This window comes from Anser anser (assembly GCF_964211835.1).
Source record: "Anser anser genome assembly, chromosome: 4".
NCBI lineage: Eukaryota > Metazoa > Chordata > Aves > Anseriformes > Anatidae > Anser > Anser anser.
This window is the reverse complement of record NC_139724.1, coordinates 47,146,934-47,170,207: the sequence shown is the minus strand read 5'-3', so window position 1 is coordinate 47,170,207 and position 23,274 is coordinate 47,146,934. Positions and strand designations below refer to the sequence as shown.

The 23,274-nt window shown below is 44.7% G+C and overlaps 2 protein-coding genes across 15 annotated transcripts in view; both read right to left on the bottom strand.

Moving 5' to 3' along the window:
• The window catches only part of PKD2 (polycystin 2, transient receptor potential cation channel), a 28,968-nt gene extending 10,822 nt beyond the window's left edge, over positions 1-18,146 (bottom strand). For all 14 annotated transcript variants that reach the window (XR_014583983.1, XR_014583984.1, XR_014583985.1 and 11 more), the window contains exons 1-14: positions 17,687-18,146; positions 11,958-12,071; positions 9,528-9,661; positions 8,930-9,180; positions 8,412-8,636; positions 7,603-7,831; positions 7,249-7,419; positions 5,917-6,098; positions 5,103-5,223; positions 2,862-2,960; positions 1,765-1,850; positions 1,289-1,406; positions 899-1,062; positions 356-503 (exon numbers count right to left, since the gene is read on the bottom strand). Coding sequence is in view for 2 of the 14 variants with exons in the window: in XM_083835075.1 (XP_083691201.1) it covers positions 356-503; positions 899-1,062; positions 1,289-1,406; positions 1,765-1,850; positions 2,862-2,960; positions 5,103-5,223; positions 5,917-6,098; positions 7,249-7,419; positions 7,603-7,831; positions 8,412-8,636; positions 8,930-9,180; positions 9,528-9,661; positions 11,958-12,071; positions 17,687-18,098 (2,454 nt within the window). In the remaining 12 variants the exon portion in view is untranslated. The remainder of the gene's footprint in view (positions 1-355; positions 504-898; positions 1,063-1,288; positions 1,407-1,764; positions 1,851-2,861; positions 2,961-5,102; positions 5,224-5,916; positions 6,099-7,248; positions 7,420-7,602; positions 7,832-8,411; positions 8,637-8,929; positions 9,181-9,527; positions 9,662-11,957; positions 12,072-17,686) is intronic.
• A 374-nt stretch (positions 18,147-18,520) lies between these two features.
• Positions 18,521-22,605, bottom strand: SPP1 (secreted phosphoprotein 1). Its single transcript, XM_083834042.1, has 7 exons — positions 22,366-22,605; positions 21,138-21,204; positions 20,985-21,032; positions 20,288-20,392; positions 20,087-20,134; positions 19,561-19,821; positions 18,521-19,171 (listed from the first exon to the last, which is right to left on the bottom strand). The coding sequence occupies exons 2-7, from the start codon at positions 21,189-21,191 to the stop codon at positions 18,767-18,769; spliced, it is 921 nt and encodes a 306-aa protein (XP_083690168.1). The 5' UTR covers positions 21,192-21,204; positions 22,366-22,605; the 3' UTR covers positions 18,521-18,766.
• Between the last annotated feature and the right edge of the window lie 669 nt (positions 22,606-23,274).

Here is a 23,274-nt window from a genome sequence, read left to right as displayed (position 1 = left end):
AGACTAGTCCATAAAACTTTGTATTCATCCCAACAGACAACAAGGGATGAAAAAGCTTCTTCAGTAACTCCTCATCACCACTGCTGTCCTGTCCAGGGGCTTAAAGGGTGCTCTGCAGCCACAGTGTGACACGGGTCTGCTAGAAGATGGCTTCTCATATCTGAAACTTGCATCATGTCCCTTCAGTAACACAAAACTCAAGATTGCTCGGCCAGTGCTAAAGCAGCCACGTCATCTTTACCACAAGTCCCTGCACCCTCCCAAGCCAAGCAGCAGAAAACAAGTACTGACACTAAATAAGCCATGCCGGCTGTGACCAGCAGGTGACGACACAGGACAGAGCGGGGTTACTTACCTCTGTCACTCCGTCCAACAGTCTTCCCAACACATCTCTCCTTTTCAGTTTGGCTCTCTCCATCGCTTCAAGCTTCACAATAACTGCATCGATCTTGGAGACGATACTGCCGATTGAATGCTCCATGCGATCAACCCGCCTCATGAGTCTGAGGGCAATAAACAATAATTCCAACTTATTGAACTAAGTTGAAGTGCTTTGTAAACTTACACACCTCGAGATTTTACTACTAGGAAAAAAAAAGTAGTAGTTTTCTGGCATTATTCTAACACAGCTATTTTCTCTGTCGTTTCGGTGACCAGGTTTTCACTTTCTTTCTTTGAGGGGTGGGAGGGAAGGGACAGACTCCCATGAGCCTCTCTAAAATACAATTCAAATATTACTTGAAAGCTACAGGTGACTTCAGCACCTGAAAAAAACTGACTTTTACTGAATTATTTGACTAACATTCAGTTATAGGAGAGACTACAACATACCTTACATAAAAATTCCCCAAGAGAAGCCCCACCATGTAGTTTTGCTCCCCTAGGAGGCTCAACTTACACTTGGAACTCTTCGTAGGAAACCCCACTAGAGCTGCTGCCCCTCCTCCTGGAGCTGTGCCCACTGTCTTCGTCCTCGTCCTCCTCAGAGTCATCCAAGCTCCGGGGGAAGCTGCGGCTGCTTAGAGGACGTGGCAGAGAGCTCCTGTCCAGGTCCAGATCCTCCTTTAGGGCAACACAACCCGCAGACAGGGAAGATATAAAGACTTGTCACCTGTGCATTGGGGAGGCCAAAGACCTCCACCTTGCCATTTTACAGTTCTGCTAAGACAGCCAGGGTAGAAAGCAAATGCAAAAGGAAACAAAAGTTTTCTTCTGGGGCAGCAAACCAGCACAGGGAACAGACTGGCTGACGGTGCTGATGGCAAGCTATTCCTAATGCTGAGCTCACCCTCTCTTTTTCCAGGTCATCTCTCATCTGCTGGTGTTCATGCTCTGTCAACTCCTGGTCCCCATCCTGATCATATTTGGTAAATATTGCTTCAATCTCTGCATCAGTGTGGCCCTTCCTAAAAAAGCAATAAAAACAGATCCCTTACTTTTCATTTTCAGATGCTAAATCAACTTCATGTGCTGGAAAAGCAATTCACTCCCAATGAACTTTCATCCCCAAACAAAAGACACAATGAACCCAGAGCTGTCCATAAATTCTACCCCACCAGGTATACAAAACACTGACCACAACAAAGTTCAGCCCTCACTTTTCATTACCTCATGGCACAAACCTCCCCTGACCTGCACCCTGATCCTTCCCAACCATCCTTGAACTTCTGAAAGACATCGCAGAGGCAAGAGCAACTTGCACGGAAGACTTCACATCATACGCCTGGGCACACTACTCAAGATTAAAAGTAACAGCTTCCTTACCCTTTTAGATCTTGCCGGAGTTCATCAAAATTTAGTTTCCCCCCAGTTTTCTTCAGTTTAAGTTTGACCATGGCTTTATTGTAGCCCTAAAAGAAAAAAATGAGATTTCATGTTTTACTTGGCATGAAGCATTAGCACTTGATTTCCAATACACTTCTTTTGTGGATTACCAAAATCTACTAGCATACACAAGCATTCAGTGTGTTCCAAAAGCTCTGCAAGAACCTGTCTTTTCCTCCAGTTTACCCATTTTTTATTTCAGTGCTTAAATTAACAACATGAAAATACCCCTGCAGCTAGAATTAAGGCTTTTATCATTCAATTGGCACTGCAGGTCAGTAGGAATAGATTATTTCAAGACACCTTTGGCAGCTACTGACAGTTAAGTGACAGTTTTAAACAACGCTGATAAATTGGGTACAACTTATATTGGTCATTTTGCTTCCCTCATTCTTCAGTTGTACGAATGATTTCTAAAAACAGTCCTCATCCCAACAAAGTAAGATTTCTCATTTTTCCCTGCTCTGTTTTAACAACCAGTTCCCAAGTTTAAAAACACTGAATCACTGGTCATGCTAAGTATGTGTTTAGACATTTCTGACCATGGTACAGCACCGCACCACCCATGCCAGAGCACATGCAGGTGCATGTGGTTTTTCCTAAACTGAGATTCAGGTTGAGCTTTTAATTCTGTATTTGAAAACCTTACCGGCAGCTGCCCTGGGAGCTCCCAATATGTAAAACAAGACTCGACTCATCTTATAGCCTGATATGAAATAATTTGGAATTCTGTGCCCAAACAAAATGGCACTTCAGCTTCATCAAGTGAATATCTCTCTATCCACCTAGACAGACATATCCTGTGTCATATTCACTAGAGGCTGATCCTCTGACATAAAGTCTCACATTGCTAAAATATGTTGTGATGCAAAGCTTTCATTGTTTAATTTACATTCAACTCACACATTTATTTTAATTAAAAGATGTGTGTTTTCAACAGCTGTTGCCAGCTTTACTCTTTAGTTCCTATAGTGTTTTCTGGATTAAGTTCAGATGTGAGGAATGAGACATGAAACAAAACAAAACATTACTTTTACCTTTCTGATAAGGTCAGACAGTTCCATTTCTGCCTTCTGTTGTGCCATATCCGATTTGACTTCAGAATATGTATCATTGATAATGGCCAAAAACATGTTCTGTTCATGGAAGAAATGAAAAAGACGCTTAAAAAATCTCCACAAGTCCAAATCCTATTACACCCATGGCCTTCATGTGCAGACCTACACATTTGTTTTTTTGTTTATTTTTTTAAAGGGGCCAGGAGAAAATGGTGCCATATTTAAAAAGCAGTAACACCAAGTGCTTAAGGTATTGAAATACAATGCCCTTCAGCTTTTAATCAGAATTACTGGTAATTAACCTAACTGGGGAATTTGTTTCTAAAGAGGGTTCATACCTACACACGGTGGTGCCAATAAAATGTGTTCTACCTGCAGAAGGTCCAACTCGTACACAAAACATCTGTGAATTCATCTCGGCATTACAGCTGGCAACAAAAATGCCATGGAGATGCAAGTTAATTACTCATCCCCTAATAACCAGCACAAACACAAGGATCTTACCCTGTTACAGCCCTTCTTGTGGTTCAGAACAAAGATAAGAACAAAAAGATGTCAAATCAGACACTTGGCATGCTTGTCACCAACTCTGACATGACTTCGGTGGCTTGTTCAGAGAAGAGAAAGAAGTGGTCTCGCTGCCCCTGTGCCCAGCATTTTACTAGACCTGTGCAGCCATTACTGAAAGTGTCCTGCTGACTGTGGAATACGCATGACTGAACTGCAAGCTGGACATTTGAGTCCAAAAAGACTCAACATACTGGCATATTCAATGTGCCACTCTTGTGGAAAAGCTTTGTTAACATTATTTCAGATATAAAAAAAATCCTTTTAGAAGAATAGTTTTCCGATGTCATATTGTTATACATTCTGGTCTAACACCAGAAAAAATAAGAGATACCTGGGCTACTGTCTACTTTGCTTTCAGCTGCCCAAATATAAGTGTCAAGGATGCTGCTTTCTGCCTATCTTCTCTAACTTTATTTCCAGGTCTAAGCCTGGTCTCAAGAAGCCTTCACCAACATATCCCTCTACCCAAATTAGAGCATGTGCACGTTAATAAATACACAAACTGCACTGAGCGTCTGCTGTGCCTTCACATTCCTGAGCTTTTCTGCTATCCCTTAGAAAAAAAATAAAAATGTTTCTTTCCCTTGCTGGCCTCTGCACCTCTGGATTTTGTGAGGTGATTCAAAGCACCTGCCTCATGCACTTCTTTGGTCAGAGTAACCCATGTATTATTTTCCAGCTGTCTCCTGTTGACTACCACTTCTTCTCATCCCAAAGAACAAATAAGAACTCACTAATGACAAGGGTCATTAAATCAGTCTGCGAGTCAGGATGATACATGACTGCTGTACAATTTTAGGTTAGTAAAATCCTGCTTTGATTGTTGCCACCTTATCAAATCACCAGAAGACACACCATTCTGGGAATAATCTGAGGACATCTTGCTCACAGAAGTTTCAGCCTGGAGATAGCATTAGAAACCAGATTACTGTATAGCAAAGCTAGTACCAAACTACTGGTAAGCTACATACAGGTAGAAGATACTGGGACTCTTAACTTATATTGACAAAAAAAAATGGTTTTACATGATGCCCTGGGTTTCGGAGGTCTTTCTCACTCCACCTTTTGGTATTTAACTTTCATTAATAAGACTGTAATATGAATTCAACACTACTGTGAACAGAGAGTATACAAACGATGGCTACTCACTACTAATATCTGTACTGTGTGAATTTAGTTGAGACACTCATGTCTACATACTGCTTCTCAGATACGCTGAGCCTCCTAAAATACTGTTTGTCTAGAAGTACAGGGGTAACCTGCAGGGGAAGGAGAACCCCAAGTTGTTTTATGGAAATAAAGAATTGGTCCAGCTCTGCCCCAGACGAGGAAGACAGGATATGGGCTTGCTGTGTATACAAGCCAGGCACTGCTTAGAATTAGAAATGAAAAATTCTTCGTAATAAATAAAAAAGTAAACCAACAATGTGGAGCACTATAAGGGAGAGACAACAAATACACAACGCATATCTACTTAAAAGGAAATAAAAAGCAAAAAGTGTAGTGAAAGATAATGTAAAAGTGAGGCCCTTTACATGGAACGCAAATGTGCTCCAAGTAGCAGTAGGAATCCAAGAACAAGAGATGCAAAAATGGCCATAAAAAGAAACTTGCCACCTACCCACCCCATGTAAACAAAGGTGTACATACCAAAAGAATGAAGAACATAAAGAACACAAATGTAGTGAAATAAATTGGTCCCAAAATTCGATTAGCTTCTTCAACCTCTGTGAAGTTGAAGTCTCCCAAAATGATGCGGAACTGAGTAAATCTTTAAAAACAAAACACATCCAGGAGTTGAGAAAAACACTTTTGGAGCTGTGCACTTCTCAATCTATTTCACTGTAACAGTCAGATGGGCAGCAGAGAGGTCTGCACTACTATACTTCATCAGACATTGCCAAGTCAGTTTCTCAAACCCACCTTTAAGCAAAACCAAACCTGTGATCAGATACAACACATGAAGCATAACTAAGGTGGTTATTTCTGGCTTTTGGTCACAACTGACAATGGCAGCAAGAGGAAGCAAAGAAAACCAATGACCCAAGCCTGTCGCTCTCCTATCTCTTCTGCCCCTCACGTACGTAAAATCCCAACCATTTCCTTCTAAAGCTGCCTCTGCCTCTCTACAGGAAACACTTTGCTCCCTATTGCCCCAGTGTAAGGGGGTGTGGGGGAGAAATCTGTCAAAACAACTTGGTAATTACCACACTTAGAATCAGGTTATGTTGTACCAAACCAATACAGGGGAAATTGATTTACTGTCCTATACTGAGTCCAACCAATCACTCATGGATTCTCGTAGATACCGACAAATGACTAAGCATTTCTAAAAAGCAGCTACTGAGCTACACCAGTATTGAGATGTCTACAGCTTATCTCTTTAGATAGATGTTACAGGATTTCTTTGGTCTCTGTTGAGGTGTACTGAGAAATTCTTTTCCTTTTTTATTATTTTACTTACATGCAGTCCTGGAAAGTGCTGAAATCATCGATCTGAGTACCAAAGACAAGATAGGCCAACTGAGCGTATGCTAAGAAAATAATAAAAAACATAATAGCGAAGCCAACGACATCTTTGACACAGCGAGACATGGTAGTGGATAACTGACTCATCGTTCTGTTGAAGTTCACAAATTTGAAAAGCTGTTAATAGAAAAAAGAAAAAAAAACTGTGAAGACAAGTAAGACAGTTTCTCATCACAACTGCTCTCTGGCTTTTTACACAAGACGCCCTACTGAATTTGAAAAAGTCAGGTAATTTATATTCAGAAATATACATTGCTTCCAAAAAAACACTAAGGCTTGAAATGTGAAGAAAAAAAAACTGTGAGAAAACTGACTTCCATTTGCACTCCTATTTGAAACTCTAGCTTCGGAGCAGTGTTACTGATATGCTTTCAAAAGTCTATTTATTTATCTTTACATTCTTTCAGAATGAAATAGAAAAATGTGAGGAAACACAATCTCACAGCTGACCTTGCTTTGAGCAGGTGGTTGGACGAGAAACCTCCTGAAGTCCCCTTAAACCTGCATAATTCTGTTTCTCTGCAGCTCTGCAGTTAGTTATTTCTAATAATAAGCTGCTTTGTTTTTACACGGTGACGCAAAAATTGCATGCAACTTTGACCTACAAAACAGCAGGAGACTGGATAACTTGCTTGATAATTTAAGTATCAATTTGGAATATCATAGCTGAAATGCATTTATCGTTGCTCTTAAAGTTTTCCACTGCTAGACAATTCATAAAGTTAATGTTCCTCTGCAATTTTTACATGCAGAGGACAGGAAAGTCAGGAAGACAAGTAGCACTAGGAAAGAGAAATTAAAATGAAAAAAAAATAAGTTAAACTAAAGCAACATATCTAATTTTGGTATGAATTGGACTAGCTTTCCCACATTTATGACTTGAATCAGACACTACCAACACTTCTATAGATACAGAATTTTTGAAAAGATAAAATGGGTACAGTTAAGCCAATCTAGGAAAAAGCAGTATCCAGTACCAAGTCCTGATTTGTCAATTCAGGAATAATGAAAACATTTCCTCACATTCCTGCTGTGACAAAGCACTACAGACTGCATCTTCAGTACTTAAACGAGAGCTGAATAAAGCAGAGAGAGAATTATAACCTTGTTTTTAATCTGCAAGAAGGTACCCTTGTGCTCTCTATCTGTTCCATGACCAATTTTAGGAGAACATGATGAAACTGAAAGAAATACATGACATGACATTCAGAACACTCTGAAAGCTTACATCCTGATTTTAGAATAAGGACGGGAAACTTGGAGTTACCTTAATCCAGACAAAAAACACAGTGACTGCGGCAATGTTGTTGAATTGCATTTGCCAATAGGCCAAGGGTTCAAAGTTGGGGAATGAGTTCTGATCTTCCAGCAGCTTCTTCAGGAGCATATCAACAGTTGAAGTCCTGTAGATGCTAATTCCTATAGCTGCCACAGAGAGCTGAGAACAAGAGAAACGAATGTGTGAAAGGTGATGAGAGTTTTAAAACACTTTATTTTAGCCTAAAATATTCACAAATAGGATGATGGCACTACCCTTTAAACCCACTATGAATGCAGTGCCATTAACATCTCCCACAGAGTGCATTTCAGAAAGCAATTTCAGGCTATAAAGATTACCTACCACAATGATAAGGATATCAAGACAATTCCAAAGACTTCTGAAGTAGTGCAATCTATGAATGTGAATTTCTAATATCTCTTCCACCGTATAGTAAAGAACAAAGAGACAAAATGTCATTTCACAGGCTGCCAGGAAAAAGTCAAAAGTAGAGATGTAGTGAATCAGCTTCACTGGCTGAAACTGCCAAGACGTAAGAAGGCCTCCAGTTGCTGGAAACTCCACTAACAACCTGCATTTGGAAAAAAAAAAAAGTTTCATTTAAACAGTGTCCACAAAAAGCACTACTAAAGAAACTTGGTTTTATTTATATTATTATTTAAATCAAGTGGAAATAGGCAAAAGCCCACACACGCTTCAAAGAAGTCTTCATACAGTTGAGTAAACCCAACTACTGTTCCCTCAATTTTAACTAAAATCCAAAGCATTTCAGAAACAGTGAAGGAATGCATAAAGATCTGCCTGCATTTCCACCTGTTTCACACTACGTAAAGACTGGCGTTGCACCAGTTGGTGTTCTCCACCTATGTACTATAATGACCAGGGAAGTCATACAAACTGCACCCAAACTGTTGCGGCATCAGGAAAATCTGAACTGCCTCCAGATGCTGAGTGCAGCCACAACATGCAGTCCCACTTCCTGGACAGGGAGGCATGCCACTTCAGTAGTCTGGAACAAGCTCTCCCTGATGTCTCCTTTGACTCCAAAACACACGCTTACCCATGCTCTTAAAACTAAGCAATCAGAAGAAAATGCCAGGCCCACAACCTACATCATGCCATGTGAACGCCACTGGTGTTTCTGTGCATACCTTACAACGCAGAATAGGTTGATGTTCGCATTGTATACGGAGAAATCAATGAAAGCTGCTCTCGTCCCTCTGTCCAGCCACAGGTTTTTCTTAAGGCTGGCAATCTGCACAGCTGTCACTTCCCTGCTCCTTGAGAGGTCTTGGTAATAACCAGCCCCGCTGTACGTGGCGAGCAAGCCCCAGTGGCTGCTCCCATTCAAATCCTTCTCGTTGGTGTACGTCCAACTAGTTCAGAAGTAGTGAGACAGAGCATGTTAATCCTTCCACTTTCAACTTACAATTAACAAAACAAATAAAATCTGACCAAAAAAACCCACCACCAAGTTTGGTAAGGTTTCTTCAGGAGTAGACTTCACAGTTTGCTGGATTTAGGTAGCTTTACAAACTGGATTTTAGCTGGCTTTACAGACAGAACATAAAGCAATTCCAGAGTTGCCCCTGAGAAGTGACTAACCATACCATCCAGCATAACCCAATCAGAAAAAACATACATCTTTGTGACAAAGAGTACTACGTACGCTGTCCCATTTCGAAGCCCAAAAGGTGCAGTATCTTCATTAGCTACAGAATAGACATCGTAGCAGTCTTTGATTTCATCCTTTAGATCCTCGGGTATGGAGCACGAACCATTTCTCACTTTCAGCTGCCGAATGCGAGGCACCCCTAGGAGCAGGTTCTCATAATAAATGAAGCTTTTGTTTTCTGCCATGGTTTTGTTGTTGTACCACATATCCCAGTAAAGACCATCCAGCAGAGGACCTTCTGTGAACTGCGGAGGAACACAGAATTTTAGTTTGCATGTTGCCAGCACTGTTTTTATACATCTTAATTCTGTGGAAATGTAAGAATATTTTTTTTTGATGTTAAGGCAAAGGTCTTACTGTTAGCTGTCCTCCAGAGACATTCCCCAGCCCTGCCCTGCCCTACTAGCATTACCTAGCCTAGCATTACCTTCACATATTGAAGGCCAACTTTGTTCCATCGCTTTGACAAAGAGGTCTTCGTGAACCAACCCCGTCATGCTAGAAAAAAAGAGCTTGCAGATTGAATTTACAGGCCAAGACAGGAGAAACAAGTCACAGCAGCAGCAAGCTAACCATTTGTTTATAGTATTACCTTCCAGAAGTCATCCATTGTGGACAATGTTTTGAAGTCAGTTTTCTCCATTTTCGAGACAGGTGTTTCCAGGAAGAGCTGTGACATAACCCTCGTGTAGTAATACATACTGGAACTCACTGTCCCGTAAGTCACTGCAAGAGATTTGGGTAGGGGGTAGAGTTTAAAGGGGGCAGGGGGAAGAAAAAGACAAAGAGTACCTATTCGCTTGTTTTGGACAGATCGGGTTGCACTTGCATGGATTCTGCACTAAAAAGTCTAAGTTTCAGAACAAAGCCCACACCAAGCAGCAATTGTCTGTCAGCTGTGATTACAATATAAAAAGCAGCGAAGAACAGATCGATCAACCAGTTCAGAACACACAGTTCTCCTTCCCACACCTCACTTGCAATTAATGCTCCTACAAAACCCAACACCAAGAACCACAAAGGCAGGACTCAGCAGCCTGAAGAGAGGCAGCTAGTGCCATTTGAGGTGTCCTGAGCTATCCAAGGCCTCGGCAGAGAGCTGGAACGGATGATGCAAGGTGTTGGAAGAACCATGTCCTGCTACAGCAGAAAATGATACTCAACGTAGGCAGCGTGGGGCATGACAAACAACACTGAACGTGTGTTGTTAGACAACAAAACTCCACCCAAGGTGTGCAGTGCTTATAAGAGAATCTCTCCGCAGAAAATAACGGCTGCATGCTACTTCTTTCCCTTGCGCTGGGCCAAGCATGAGGCTGAGGACCACGGAGCATAAATTATAAAATGACATACAAAGCCCTGACGGCTTGAGAAAGCAGTCTCTGGCACTGGTACTGCTACTGCCTATAAATACTTAAAACCATTTCAAGGCTAAAACCCAGAGAAGCTTGAAAGATCACATCTATGGTGAACAATTTTCATCTGTTCTCACAAACTTACAGAAATATTTTATTATAGGGAAAAAAGCACGTTTTCTTTAGCAAATGGAGAACAAGAACTATTTTTAGTAAACGTCTCCTGCTGCGTGGCACGTTGCATGTGAGCCTCAATTGTGGAATACCTGGATTCTCGCAAAAATAAATAACACAAGGATTGCTAATAGCATTTGGCCAGAAGCAGAAAGCACCCTCCTAAGGCGTGTCACACCAAAGACCAGACTGTCCCATAGTTACTGCTTAAGTGTAAAATTAAAAGAGATCGTACTTAAAAAAACTTAATGAGTTAGCAGTGTCCGTACACATTTGGCATACTACATTTTTCCCCACATTCTGTTACCAGAAATATTTTCTACAGCAGAATGAATTATGAACAGTCTGTAAGCAAGCTGTTCCCACCAAAGACAAATGTGTTCTCATTCAAGTCCCTCATGCTACACCTCTCCCAGTGGTTGAGCCACAAGCAGCCTTACAATCCCTTGTCCATAAACCTGCACCAAGCACTCCTAAATGTCTCAGGAAGGAAATAAACATTAGAGTTAGTACATAATCATTCGTGCTGTACATCACCTAAACAGCTGTGAGTTGTGTCACCAGAATAAGGCTTGTTTTTTGTTTTAGTAATTGTGCTGTGGACAAGCAAGGCACTTGCTCCCAGAGCTGTTTTTTTGTTTGTTTGTCTGTCTGTCTGTCTGTCTTCAGGGGAAAAAAAAAAAAAAAGGTTTTAATTCCCCAGAAATAACAACAGCACCTTGCCCTGTTAGAGCTGATCAAAAATGACAACTTGAAAGCCATTTACACTGTGGACATTTAGAACAGAACTGCGCTTGCTAAGAACTGGGGGTAACCCACCAGGTTACACTAACTTAATGCACACAGATTTTTTTGTTATTCTCACTAGTAACCAAGTAAAACATCTATTTCATCAACACCACATCAAGTTTTATTTTGCACTGACTTGCTGATTGTTATGCAAATATATGAACACACCTTGTTTTGGCAATTAATATATAAAAAAATAAAGATTCAAATCTAAGTTCGTATGCCCAGAAAAAAAAAAACAAAACAAAAAAAAAACTGCCCTCAGATCTGTTATGTTACACCTTAAAGCCCATTTTGGGTCCATGAACATTATGTGCATTAGGCTGGAGATCCACCAAACTCCTCACTTCTGCCTGTTTTTCTCAAGCGTGTCTTTAGTAAAATTGACTAACAGTATCTTGCGTGGACTCTAGAGTACATACCTAAAACCAGTCATGTGCTTAAAAGACAAATAAAATAATAATTTTTTAAGAAGTGAGTGGAGGTTTGCATTCTGCTTCCTCTCTAGGCAGTCAGTAAGATTGCAAACCTTGAACCAGACAGCCATGTCTCGCATACTTGGACGTAACACTCATAAGCAGAGCCTTACTGTGTTTCATATGAAAGATAACAAGACAAATGACACTAAAATCATATAAGTCTCCAGTGATCCACATACACTCGAGCATAAGGAACCACATGCATTAATGCTGAAGGGTACTTACGGACACACAAGACCACGAGGAAAATCATGTATGTAACCAACTCCCGTAAAACACTTTTCAGGTATCGCTCTCTGCTGGTGTTGCTTTCTTCCATGAGTCTTGTGCCCCACAGACCTTTTAAGAAAAACACACACAGTGATACACACAGGGGTCTGAGACCAGATACACAAGTGGCACAGTTAGTCGAGTGGCTTTGAAAGCTTCACCCACGTCATGTCTGCCACAGGTTCTGTGCTGGATTTTAAACTGATCTAAGCTCAAGCAAAAACTGCTTCTCTCGTTACCATTGTGCAAGTCGAACTGGGCCCACAGCAGTGCTAGCTACTCGTGAGGGACCATAATCATTTACTAACAGTGCAGCAGAACTCTTGTGGAAGCTGCTGAATATCTGCCAGAAGTGCTGCCACTTAAATTAGGTGGTATGAAAACACACCCAAGTATACAAAGGCATGCACAGGTAGCCATCCTCCAAGATATGCTACAATTCATGTTGTTTTTATCCAATTTTAATATGAAAAGCATTATCGGATGAATGAAAATGCACATTCAGTACTGAACCTTTATTAGTAATTCTAAATAACTTTCTACCTGAAAGGGATGGTAGGTCTGTCAAACACCTGTAAAGAAAATATGTTGTAACCTCATGTTTCTTTCCTTGCACAGCAAAAATTTAGCAGCAGCCTACGGGACCAGCTGATGTTGAGCTGTCAAACTGGACAACTGCGTTACAACATCCGTGTGCTACTAGCTTCGTGGCATTACACCCAGCATTCTCAAGACAAGAGTGTATAAGAACTCACTGGACGGTGCTCAATACTTCCAAAAGGGTGACAGAAAAGCAAAAGGATCTATTAAATGGAGTTGTTAACAGTAAAATGCATGAGAGTGGAAAGCAGTTAGTAGCAACCACGCTGATTTCCTGTGCCTAATACCGGAACAGAACAAAAATGGGAACAGCTGGTGCTGTTCAGTCCAGGATTGTTACCTTCAGGGAATTTATCTTTATTTAAGCCTAAATAAATTTGACCTTAGTTTATGGTGGAAGGAAAAGCATATAGAAATAATATTTTAACTCCTACAGCAGACTGCCAAAATTCCACTCTTTGCCTTATCAGGCATCTTAAACTGCCAACCTTTTCAAACATTCTTCATGTTCCCAGTAGACGGAAATGAAGCGACCCCAAAATTCCTAGGAAAAAATCTTGGATCCTTCCATCATGCCACAGTAATTTGAAGGGAATGGAACAGCAACAAGAGATAGCCAAAACAAGCTATAAAGCTGACAAGGAGGAGAGGGTCTGGTTGCTTTACAACCTCTGCCGCCCAGACCAGGACAGCCAAAGGGCTAAGCTGCTCCCGCCGAAGAGCTCCATCTGCTAACAGAAAGTCAGGAATGAGGAAGCTCTTCACTCAGCCTGACGAGGAGTTCTATTCAGAAAGCATTAAGGCGCCTGATGTTTGCAGAAGCCTTGCAGCTACCACAGACTGAGTTGTGACCTAACCACAAAGTCAACTGGGAAACCTCTCGCGCATATGCCCAGCAAGCACCGACAGCCTTCGCGCTGATCTCTGCTCATGCTCCTTGATTGGTTAATTACACCCTTAATTACACCCTTCACTGGCATCGGCCCCCAGAAGAAAAGAACATTTCCAAAGCTGTTCTATAAGGGTAAGTCTGAAAATTTACGAGTAAGGACTGCTGCTTTACTACACGAAACGCCAAATCCTCACCATTAGGTCATTCTGGAAGGCAGAAACACAAAACCAAGAAGGTTTACAGAGTCACTAGTAGCACAGAAGGCAACAAATTCAGCCCTTAATCCAGCAGTACGTTGCACTAGCAACCCTCATAATAAAACCAGGAAAACACTGCAGGAGAGAGGAAGAAAAGGCTGGAGCAGGCAGTGAGCTGAGCTGGCGAGAGCTGTGTCCAGGCTGTCAGCACATTACTCACCAGCAAGAAATGTGGAGAAAGCTTGCAAGCTTCATTTCTGTCCTTTTAGAAAACCGTTACAAGTCAGCAAAGAACAAGAAGTTTCATATGAAAAAAAAAAACAAAACAAAAGAAAACAAAAACCAGCACCAGAGATCACATAATGATCTCTCTGTTAAATGAACGTTGGATTTACCCAATAGCTAGCTTGAAGCATTCATTAGCTGCCACGTTTTTAGCAAACACACACAGTACTTCCATTTTTTACTGCATTAGAATATTATTTCAGATGCATCTAAATGCATAGTGGTGATAGGCAGTGCTGGATTTAAGTTGACATCTAATGTGAGCACCAAAAACGTTGTTTCTAGCCTTGATTAATTATTTCATTTCATTCCTTATATACATTTGTTACGCAGGTAACACAGGAAATTAAAATCTGTTTGCATGCATAAAAGTAGTTTGCATGTATATGTATATATGCACTTGTAATATAAACACACAATGGACATATATACACACACACACATACCCCTTTATATACGTAAATCCAAGGTTATAAGGTACAGAAGGCACATAAACTAGTCAGGCTTTATGGAAAACTTCCAAAGGCACCCAGTAGCTCTGCAGGGACGGCGCTGCCACCCCCCAGGTGCCCACGGCCATACACCTGCCCAGAAATGCAGAGGGAGAGCAGTGTGGCCCCAGGGAAAGGTTCCTCCTCCCGAAACAACCAGAGCAACAACACCGCCTCCTGCTCCAGCTGAAGTTAACACTCCTTTCAGAGCCAGTACTAACCCAACTCGGTACAGATCGGATGACTGTTATCACAATTAATGAATGGCTGAAAATGGCGTTTGACACTGCCATTTAACAATAACCAGGAAAACCTCTCAAGAATACCTCCACATGCACGACCTCGTACTGACGCACACGAGGACACAGTAAGGCTGGGTGACCAAGCACAGCTCCTGCGGGAAGATAACTTTTCCAGCCTGGCTCTGGAAACGGCCCTTACCCTTGCCCATCAAACCTTCTGACAACTTTCTCAGTAGCTGAGATGAGCCGCCACCTCCTCCTCTCCTTCTGGCAGCTGGGGAGATCTGCAAAGGCAGGGGAGGCTTACATTGCAAATGAGAAGCCCCACAGACAGAAAACTAAGAGACAAACAATCGTTATCAGTCGAGTTTCTATTCACTTAGTAACTCCTGTTGCAGTCTCCCTGATCGCTGCAATTACCAAAATCCTGTTTCCAGCAATCCTCTTTGTTAGCATGTCTATTTCACAACCGGACAGCAAGCAAAGCATAAGCTGTCATTTAACAGCACTCAGCTGATGAGCAGCAACCTGCTTATCCACGGTACCGCTATTATTTTTGGTATCCAAAGGATTAATCCTTCTTGTATTGCATCCTGTCCGGTGAAGCAGCATTTCATCAAATAGATCTCTGCTAATTTTCCTCTAGTTATCTTCAAATAAAACTAAGTTTGCCATATCCCAGTGTTCGAAGATCCTCGTGGTTATCCACGAAATGTCACTACCGAGTGCCGTTTCCAATACTGAAACCTCCATTTTCTCTTTGACAGTTATCCTTCAAGTGTCCCGTGTCAATTTCAGGCTTGCAATCAGCCCTTTCGCTATGTAGCCTGAAGCCATCACATTCCCCAGAGAAGGTTCACTGCCCACACAGCAGGCAAACGCAGTCCCCAGCGGTACCCCTACGGCACGAAAGTAATTTCCTCCACCTATAAAATTAATGGCAACCAACATTCTCGGAGTTACAGAGCCAGAAACAAACCTGTCTACTGCAGGAACTTTGGCTGCACTTGCCTGTAAGCACAAAACGTACATGGGTCAGAAATCAGCAGAAACTGCAGATAGGAACCACAGGAATAAATCCACTGCGAACATTCCTAGGACATGAAACCAACTCTTTGTACTTTGCGGCTAAAAATAGAATATGAACAGCGTTCACCGCCTAAAACACCAAGAGACAGCTTAGTCCATAGCCATTATCAAAGATTTTTTTCTTCAGTTCTTTTTTCTTTCTTACAGTGCAAGAAGATGGAACCTGGCACCATTTGCCAGGCAGCACACGCTTGATTAATTGCTCACACCCAGTAACAGAAAGAGAAGCACACCGGTTGTGTAACATTACCATGCCAAAACTGGTCCTCATCTTTCAGCCTGAGAACAGAAATTAAATGTTCAAGTTACAGATGTGCATCGGCTCCCAAACTGCTTATTCCAGCTGAAGCCGTGCTGCTTTTAGGCAGCAGAACAGGGCCTGAACATCTCCTCCAGCAACGCCTGCCTGGAACCAGTGCTGCCCTGGGCTCATTCTGCCCAGCACAGCATGCAGCTTCGCCAAAAAACGATCCCTCTTGGCACTGCTGCTCACACCACTGAACTAGGTGAAAATACACAAACAGCCTTAAAAAAATAAATAAATAAATAACCAAAACCAAGCATACTAAAACCAAATAACCCTCCTGCTCCCCAAGCCATCCCACACTGCACTAAGCCATGGCTGCAGATGCACTGTGTGTGATTCAACGAGAAATTTTACCAAACCTTTGCTAGAATGGTCTCTCATAAGGTGGATAAAAGCATTGTACTTTCTTTCCACCTAGAGAGCACTCTGACCTTACTCAAATCACAGAGCATTTAGCTTTGACTTCAGATTCAAAACAACTCAGAAACCAGCACCAAAACCAGTCCTAATGCAGATAATCTGTTTTGAGCACTCCAGCAGAAGCCAGGACTGAGGTGAGACAGCAGCAATTAGGCCAGGTTGGAGCCATCCTGAAATCGCTGTCACATTCGCCTCGCGCAGAACCATGCCTTTTCATCACAGCTGCAAGCACGCACAGCAGGATGCTTCTCATCGCTGGCTGGTGGGAAGGAAGCACTGTTAGCTGTGCATTTCTATACCAGGACTTGACTTTCTCTGTGTTAAGCAGCTCCTACCCAAACCATTTATAGACCTCAGTGACTCACTAAGCTAAAGACACCACCGCAGACTCCAAACAGAGCACTGTCAGTTAGTATATAATGTGTAATTATCACTCACATTTTTTTCCTGGGCATTCTGGTCTCTCGTTATAAAGTGACTTAGTTCACTGAAGCAGTCTCCCACTAATACCTGCTGCAAAGATCCTCTAATCCAAAACCTCTGCAAATCCGACTTGCACCCAGGTAAAACACCCCAGCGATCCAGAGGGATTTATTTTGGTTTGAGACAGCTCAAGTCAGAGCAGTCGTAACAGCAAATGGCTTCTGAATGCACACAAAAAACAAGTGAAGATGCAAACGGCGCAGAACCGTCTGCTTTACAAGTCCCTGCTTCAAATGGGGTGCGTTTTAACGCTTCTGCTGACGCTGCGACAACCAGTAACATTAGTGTCCACCACACAGGAAAATTCATGTTTTGTAAGAAGGCTTAATTTATAAAGGTATTCTCTGGCCCTTAAGCACAGTAAATCTTTGTGCCTTGATGCTGACATTTCACACTTCTCCCAAGAAGCAGGGGGGCTCTCGCAGGAGCCCTGAATCAACCCCCGGGGTCGTTCTCTCTGCCGTACCGGAGCCAGAGGGCCAGCTGAGCAGGGAACAGCCCTCCACATGCCACGAAGGCCCCGAAGCCGCTCGGGCCGGCCTCGCACTGAGAGCAGACAGAGCGCGGAGGCACAGAGCAGCGAGGTGCGCGCAGGGCGAGGCTGCAGAGGCGGCGGGGAGGAGAAGCAGATGGGAAGGAAGGGGGGTGGACGGGCAGCCCGCCCGCCGGGGCTCTCACCTCGCAGGCGCCGGGCCAGCCGCTTGGCCCAGGCGGCCCGGTGCGGCGCGGCGCCGTCGGGCGGCCCCTGGTGGCGGCTCGGAGCCTCCGCCGCCCCGCCGCGCCCCGCGGGCAGCCGCCTCCGCTGCCGCCGCCCGCCGCCGCCCTGCCCCGCCGCGCCGCTGCCCAGCGACGCCGCGGGGCTGCCCCACTCCACGTCCATCTCCAGCACCGGCCCCCCCGCCGCCGCCGCCGCGGCCGCCGCCGCCTCCTCCTCCTCGGGCTCGAAGCCCGGGTTGTCCCGGCTCCACGCCTGCCGCGAGCAGGCGGACGGCGGCGGCGACGGCGGGCAGGGGCCGGCCCGCGCCGCCTCGCCCAGCCGCTCCAGCTCCAGCTGCTCCCGGCCGCGCCGGCACTCGCCGCGGCCCGCCATCAGCCCGCCGCCGCTGCCCGGGGCGGGGCGCAGCCGCCACCGCCCCTTCCCCGCCCTCCGGGGCCAGCCCGGAAAGCCCGGGGCACGGAGGGAGATGTAGTCGGTCCGTCCGGCGGTCGGACGGTCGGTCTGCCCGCAGCACTGCTCGCGGCCGGCCGGCTCTCTCCCTCCCTCCCTCCGGCGGCCCTTGAGGGGCGCGCCCCTCCCGCTCTTTTCTCCTCAGCGCCCCTCCCGCCACGCAGTCGGGCGCTGCCGAAATAAAGTTTTGTGGGTTTGTTCTGTGTGTTTTGGTAAAAGCAGAAATAATCACAGGACACACACAGACGAGTATTTCACCTCATGTACGTGTGGAAGCTCCTCGCACCATGAGCTACGCAGCTCCCCCCCCCCCCCCCCCCCCACAGCAACACAACCCTGAGGAATGGGTTTTTTGTGATTTTATTTAAATCCGGTTACAAAATATACACAGGCAGCAGGATGCGCAGCATCCCCCGGAGGCACCGCTCCCCAGCACCCCACCACAGCCTGGCTGGGTGGCCAGGAAGCAGTGCGCCCCAACTTGGGCATTGCCACGCACTCTGTGTTTACAGATACCACAGCAGATCTGCTCTCCCCCAGCCCCACATTTTGGCAGAAATTACAGAAAGAAGGAACACACCAGATTTCCCTCAAATTGTGACTTCATTGTTTTCAATGCTGTGATGCTCTCGAGCATTCTCAGCACTCTCCAATGTCTGGTTGCTGGTGTCATCAATAGTGGGGATGCTGGCAGCTGCGCTGACCCGTCTCTCCCTGCTCTCCAAGCTGTGGCGGCCATCTCCTCTGGCACCATCCTGGCTGTCACCTCCCTCAACCTCGGGGCTGTCGAATTTCTGACGGCTGTCATTTTCCATGCTCTGGTGGTGGGTGAGCTCGCTGCTGTCCCGCTCATGGCTCTTGTCCAGCCACTCTCCACTGACAGCGCGCTTCCCTGGGGCACGGTGGGCAGCCAGTTCCTTCTGCCAGAGCCCCACTTGCTGGCTGTCCCCATGCAGGGCACTCTCATCTTCCTCTGTGGCATCGTCTGCAATGAGCTGCATTGCACAAAGGGAAAATGAAGAGCCATCAGCCGCCTGCCACCTGCACTGCAGTGCTACACCTCTGCTCTGAGACAGTGTGGACTTACACAAACCGGTCATGTTATAAGAAACTCAGGTCTGATCCTGGACTCAGATTTCCTGTGTGCAAGCCCATCAGGGCAGTGCAACCCGCATTACCGCCTTGCTTGCAGCAGCGGGCTGTGCTCCTGCCTCTGCATGTCCACAGCCCTCACTGACTGGGGGTGTCCAGAGGAAAGGCACCCCTCTGGTTACGCCTGCCTTTACCTCCCGCCAATCCTTTTCAGAGCTGACTCCCATATGATAATATCTCCATTCTCATCTTCACCACCCTTTTCCAATACCCGCTGCACAGCCCCATTCACCTTTCTGGCAGCTTTGCGGAGCTTGCTCGATTTCACCATGCTGGCTTTGGCCTTCATCCTGTATGCCATGCTGTCGCCCCTGCCCGCGTTGTCCCCACGGGTGAAAGGGAAGGGAGGGGAGGGTGCCGTTACTGGGATGTCAGTGGGAAAGTCTGTGACAACCTCATCAGACTCGTCGGTGTCATTGGAATCATTATCATCATCATCATCGTTATCGTCATCCACAGCCTCGTGGCTCTTGCTTGGCACGTCAGGAAAGTGCTGGAAAGCATTAACCATGCATCAGTCAAATCAACATACACCGAGGCATGCTGAGCAACGTCCCTCCTGCTAACCCAGTGCTTAGGCACTGTTGCAGACCTAAGTGCCCAAATTGTTCCTAATTTGCCCCATCCTGCCTGAAGCCTTGCTTTATTTAGGGGGAAATGTTACCACAAGAACTGCATTTGGCTGAGGAGAGCAAGTATGGCTATGCACTGGCTGCCCTGCAGAGCTCAGCTGGCATTTAGCCATCCAAAACACTTACCGGTTTTACCGGGACATTTTCAGCATTTTCTTCTGAAGAGTAAAGAGTCTGAAAACAACAGAAAACTCACTATATTAGCACAAAGGGGCGCATTCAGTGGAGCTAATAAACAAGCTCATTATTCGTAAAGCACTTAATCCTAAATCACAAGGTTTGGCATTGAAAGATGCCACACTTTCTCCCCCAGTCAGTTGGGCGTACCTGCTGAAGTGATGCCAGGTCATTCTGCGGGTGCTGCAGGAGCTCTTGAGAGTGAGAATTCACAAGGTCGTGGTGTTGTCTGTGCGAGTGATGGCCCCTGGGGTCCTTCAGGAGAAAAAAGGAGGTTTTAAGGAGGAAAAAAGGAGCAGAGCAGAGCCGGTGAAACTGCTGGTGCCGTGCAATCTGTGTTCACGCAGGTGTGGCAGCTGCAGCACGTACTCTGTTCATACAGGATGTGTCCTCAACCATCCCCTACCACAGGGAGAGGACTGGGAACAAGCCACAATCACAGATGAATGTTAGACCCAAATAGGATGGTACAGCAGATGTGCCTGTGCTCATTTTAGTGACATTTGGAGTTATATCTAAACGCTGTGGTTTCTGCTCATTCTCAGGCTCTTTTCCCTACAGTGATCTATCTCCCTCACCATCAAGGCCCCAAACTAAACGCAGTAGCTGGTTCTTAGAGAAAATAATTGATTTTACAAGTTTTGTAGTTAGTGATGGGGTATAAATCAAATAGCTCTATACAAGATGAATATCATTTGCTCACACCACTCCAAAATTCACAGGAAGTGGGCTGCAGTGCTCTTCTAACACTAGACATTGTTATTCAACCCACACTAGTGTGTAGTAGTATAAATCACAACTGCTTTGTTAAAGACAACAGATAGAACAGAAGGACAAAGAAACTTACGTATTTTTCTTCAGAGCTGGCAGAAATGGCATGCTGCTTGGATTTAATCTTGAAGGGAGGAAAGAGAAAAAGGGTTTATGGGTATCAATTTCTCGCTAAAGTGCACAGAAAATATTGCAAGTGATCACTAATACACATTTATGATGTACTCACCGGCCATGCAGCAGCAACGCTGATAAGGCATAAGCAAAGAACTGTCACCTTCATTGTGATGTTTTACCTGGAAAATAAGTTGTAACGATAAGTTAATGAGGTTAATGAGGAACTACCACAAAAAAAATGCCATAGGCTTTTTCTTTCTCCTGGTGTCCTTTACTGTGCCTAGAGCAACTCTCTAACTCGGATTCAGCCTGCCCATTGCCATCTTATTCTTCTGTCCCCCAACTAGCTGGTTTTGCAATGACTTAGCAACTCAAAAGCTACAAGAAATTTAAAAGCAGATATTGAAAATTGCTGAGCAGCGGGGAGAGCAATCCCACTGAGAGGACAAGCAGACCTCTTCTGAAAAATAAGGTGCTATGCAGGTCGGTAAGGGTTTGTTATCATCGAGTTAACATCATTTCTTCAAGAGACCAGACAACAAAAACCCAGCTTGGATTTGTTTTTCAGTTACTTTAAAACTAGTTTTCAGAATTATTAACTAGAGTGGCTGTGAGTAAATTCACTTTACGTGAACAGGAACCGCTTTTATGGACAGACTTTCGTTTCCCCTTCAGAATTTTGAACAGAACAAGCTGCATTTCCAAGCAGGAGATGAAGTGAAATAACTGCTCACACTGCAGTTTTAGCAATTTGATAAAAGAGTGGTGCCTGTGGGACAGTGCTGAGCTGCAGTAAATTTTGGTGCTGACAGACCATTTCCCAGGATAAACAACATCCCTGATAAATTAAGCCAGTTCTGGAATGAACAAGGAGCATTTAAAACTTCAGTAAGTCATAGCAGAAACGAAAGGCTACTACAGACATTTAAAACATATTAATAAGCCTGGCAGTAAGGCAGGGCTCTCTGTTAGAGGTACTGCAGTCCCAAGAGATACACAGAGAAGGGCACACATCCCACCGCTTCAGTAGCATGCAGCACCAACTGCAAGCCTGCCAGGAGAAACTGGGATATTACAAGGCTGTGGTTACACGCAGAAGGAAGCTTTCAGGGTTTTCAGTAACCTCCTGATATCTATCAGCACACAGATTTAAAACTGTGATTTTTTTCTTTTTTGTGGTACTTTGTATTGCTTCAGCAACCACCTTCTCCCTCTAGAAGCAGACCTTTTCCCACAGAGAAGCATCAAATGTTCCTGCCCAGCAATGCAGCTCTGGAAGCTCGCCTTGGGTGAAGCTACAGACAGATAGGCATGCATTGGGTGAAAAAGCAAAAAATTACCTTTTCTGGTGCTGGAGGAGTCTGCTGTAGCAGGAGGGCTCCCAGTGATCCCAGCAGCAGCTCCTGCTCGTTGGCTGCAAGAAGCTCTGGCTTTCTCCCTTCGTCCCTGACTGCCTGGCATCTGCAACCATGGGGAATTTAAACCCTGTCCCCGAGACTGGCCACCAATCCCTGCGTGGCGGAAAAAGCTGAGGTCATGAGGCTCCTGGCCACCGTCCTGCCCACGTTCTCCTACACTTCCTCTTTGGCTTTGTGGCTTTTGAAGCAAACAAAAGCCACTCTATGGTTAAAACATTACTTATGGGCAAGATCATTAACCAGCAGGTTTGTTGAATGCACAGCAGTTGGTATCGTGTAGGAGGACTTCAGGGCACATCCGTCCTCCTTTTGTAAGGAGGCAGAGCACTCCTTCCCAGAAACCTTTCACGCCCTGTTCTGTAAGGGGTAGGGATACATAATGCCTGCAGGAAGACCTGAACATAAAGCTCCCCAAAAATGTATTAAGGAGATTTGCTCAGCAGGTATACATCTTGCAACGGGAATTGCAAAGGCAGGGCGCAGAAGATGGCTTTCTGCCTTTTCAGTCTGAACAAGAAAACAATATTAGTCTGTCTCAATAAGCTTTCTGCTTCCAGAAACTTGTTTGGAAAGGTACACCAGATCCACTGATATGCTAATTAAAAAGGGGTTGTGTGCCATTATCTGAAATTCTCTCTCCGTTTCCATTCAGTAGTGTCCCCTCTGGGTCCTTTCCAGTTTCATTCACTCTTTCAGCTGGACCAGTTGAGTCACCTGCTGCAGCTGTCTGCTGCACTGAGCCCGCTGCAGGATCCTTTCCAAGGACCAAATTCGAGGCATATACTCCATCTCAAGAAGTGCCATGACTAGTATTGGGAACAAAGAGATGTT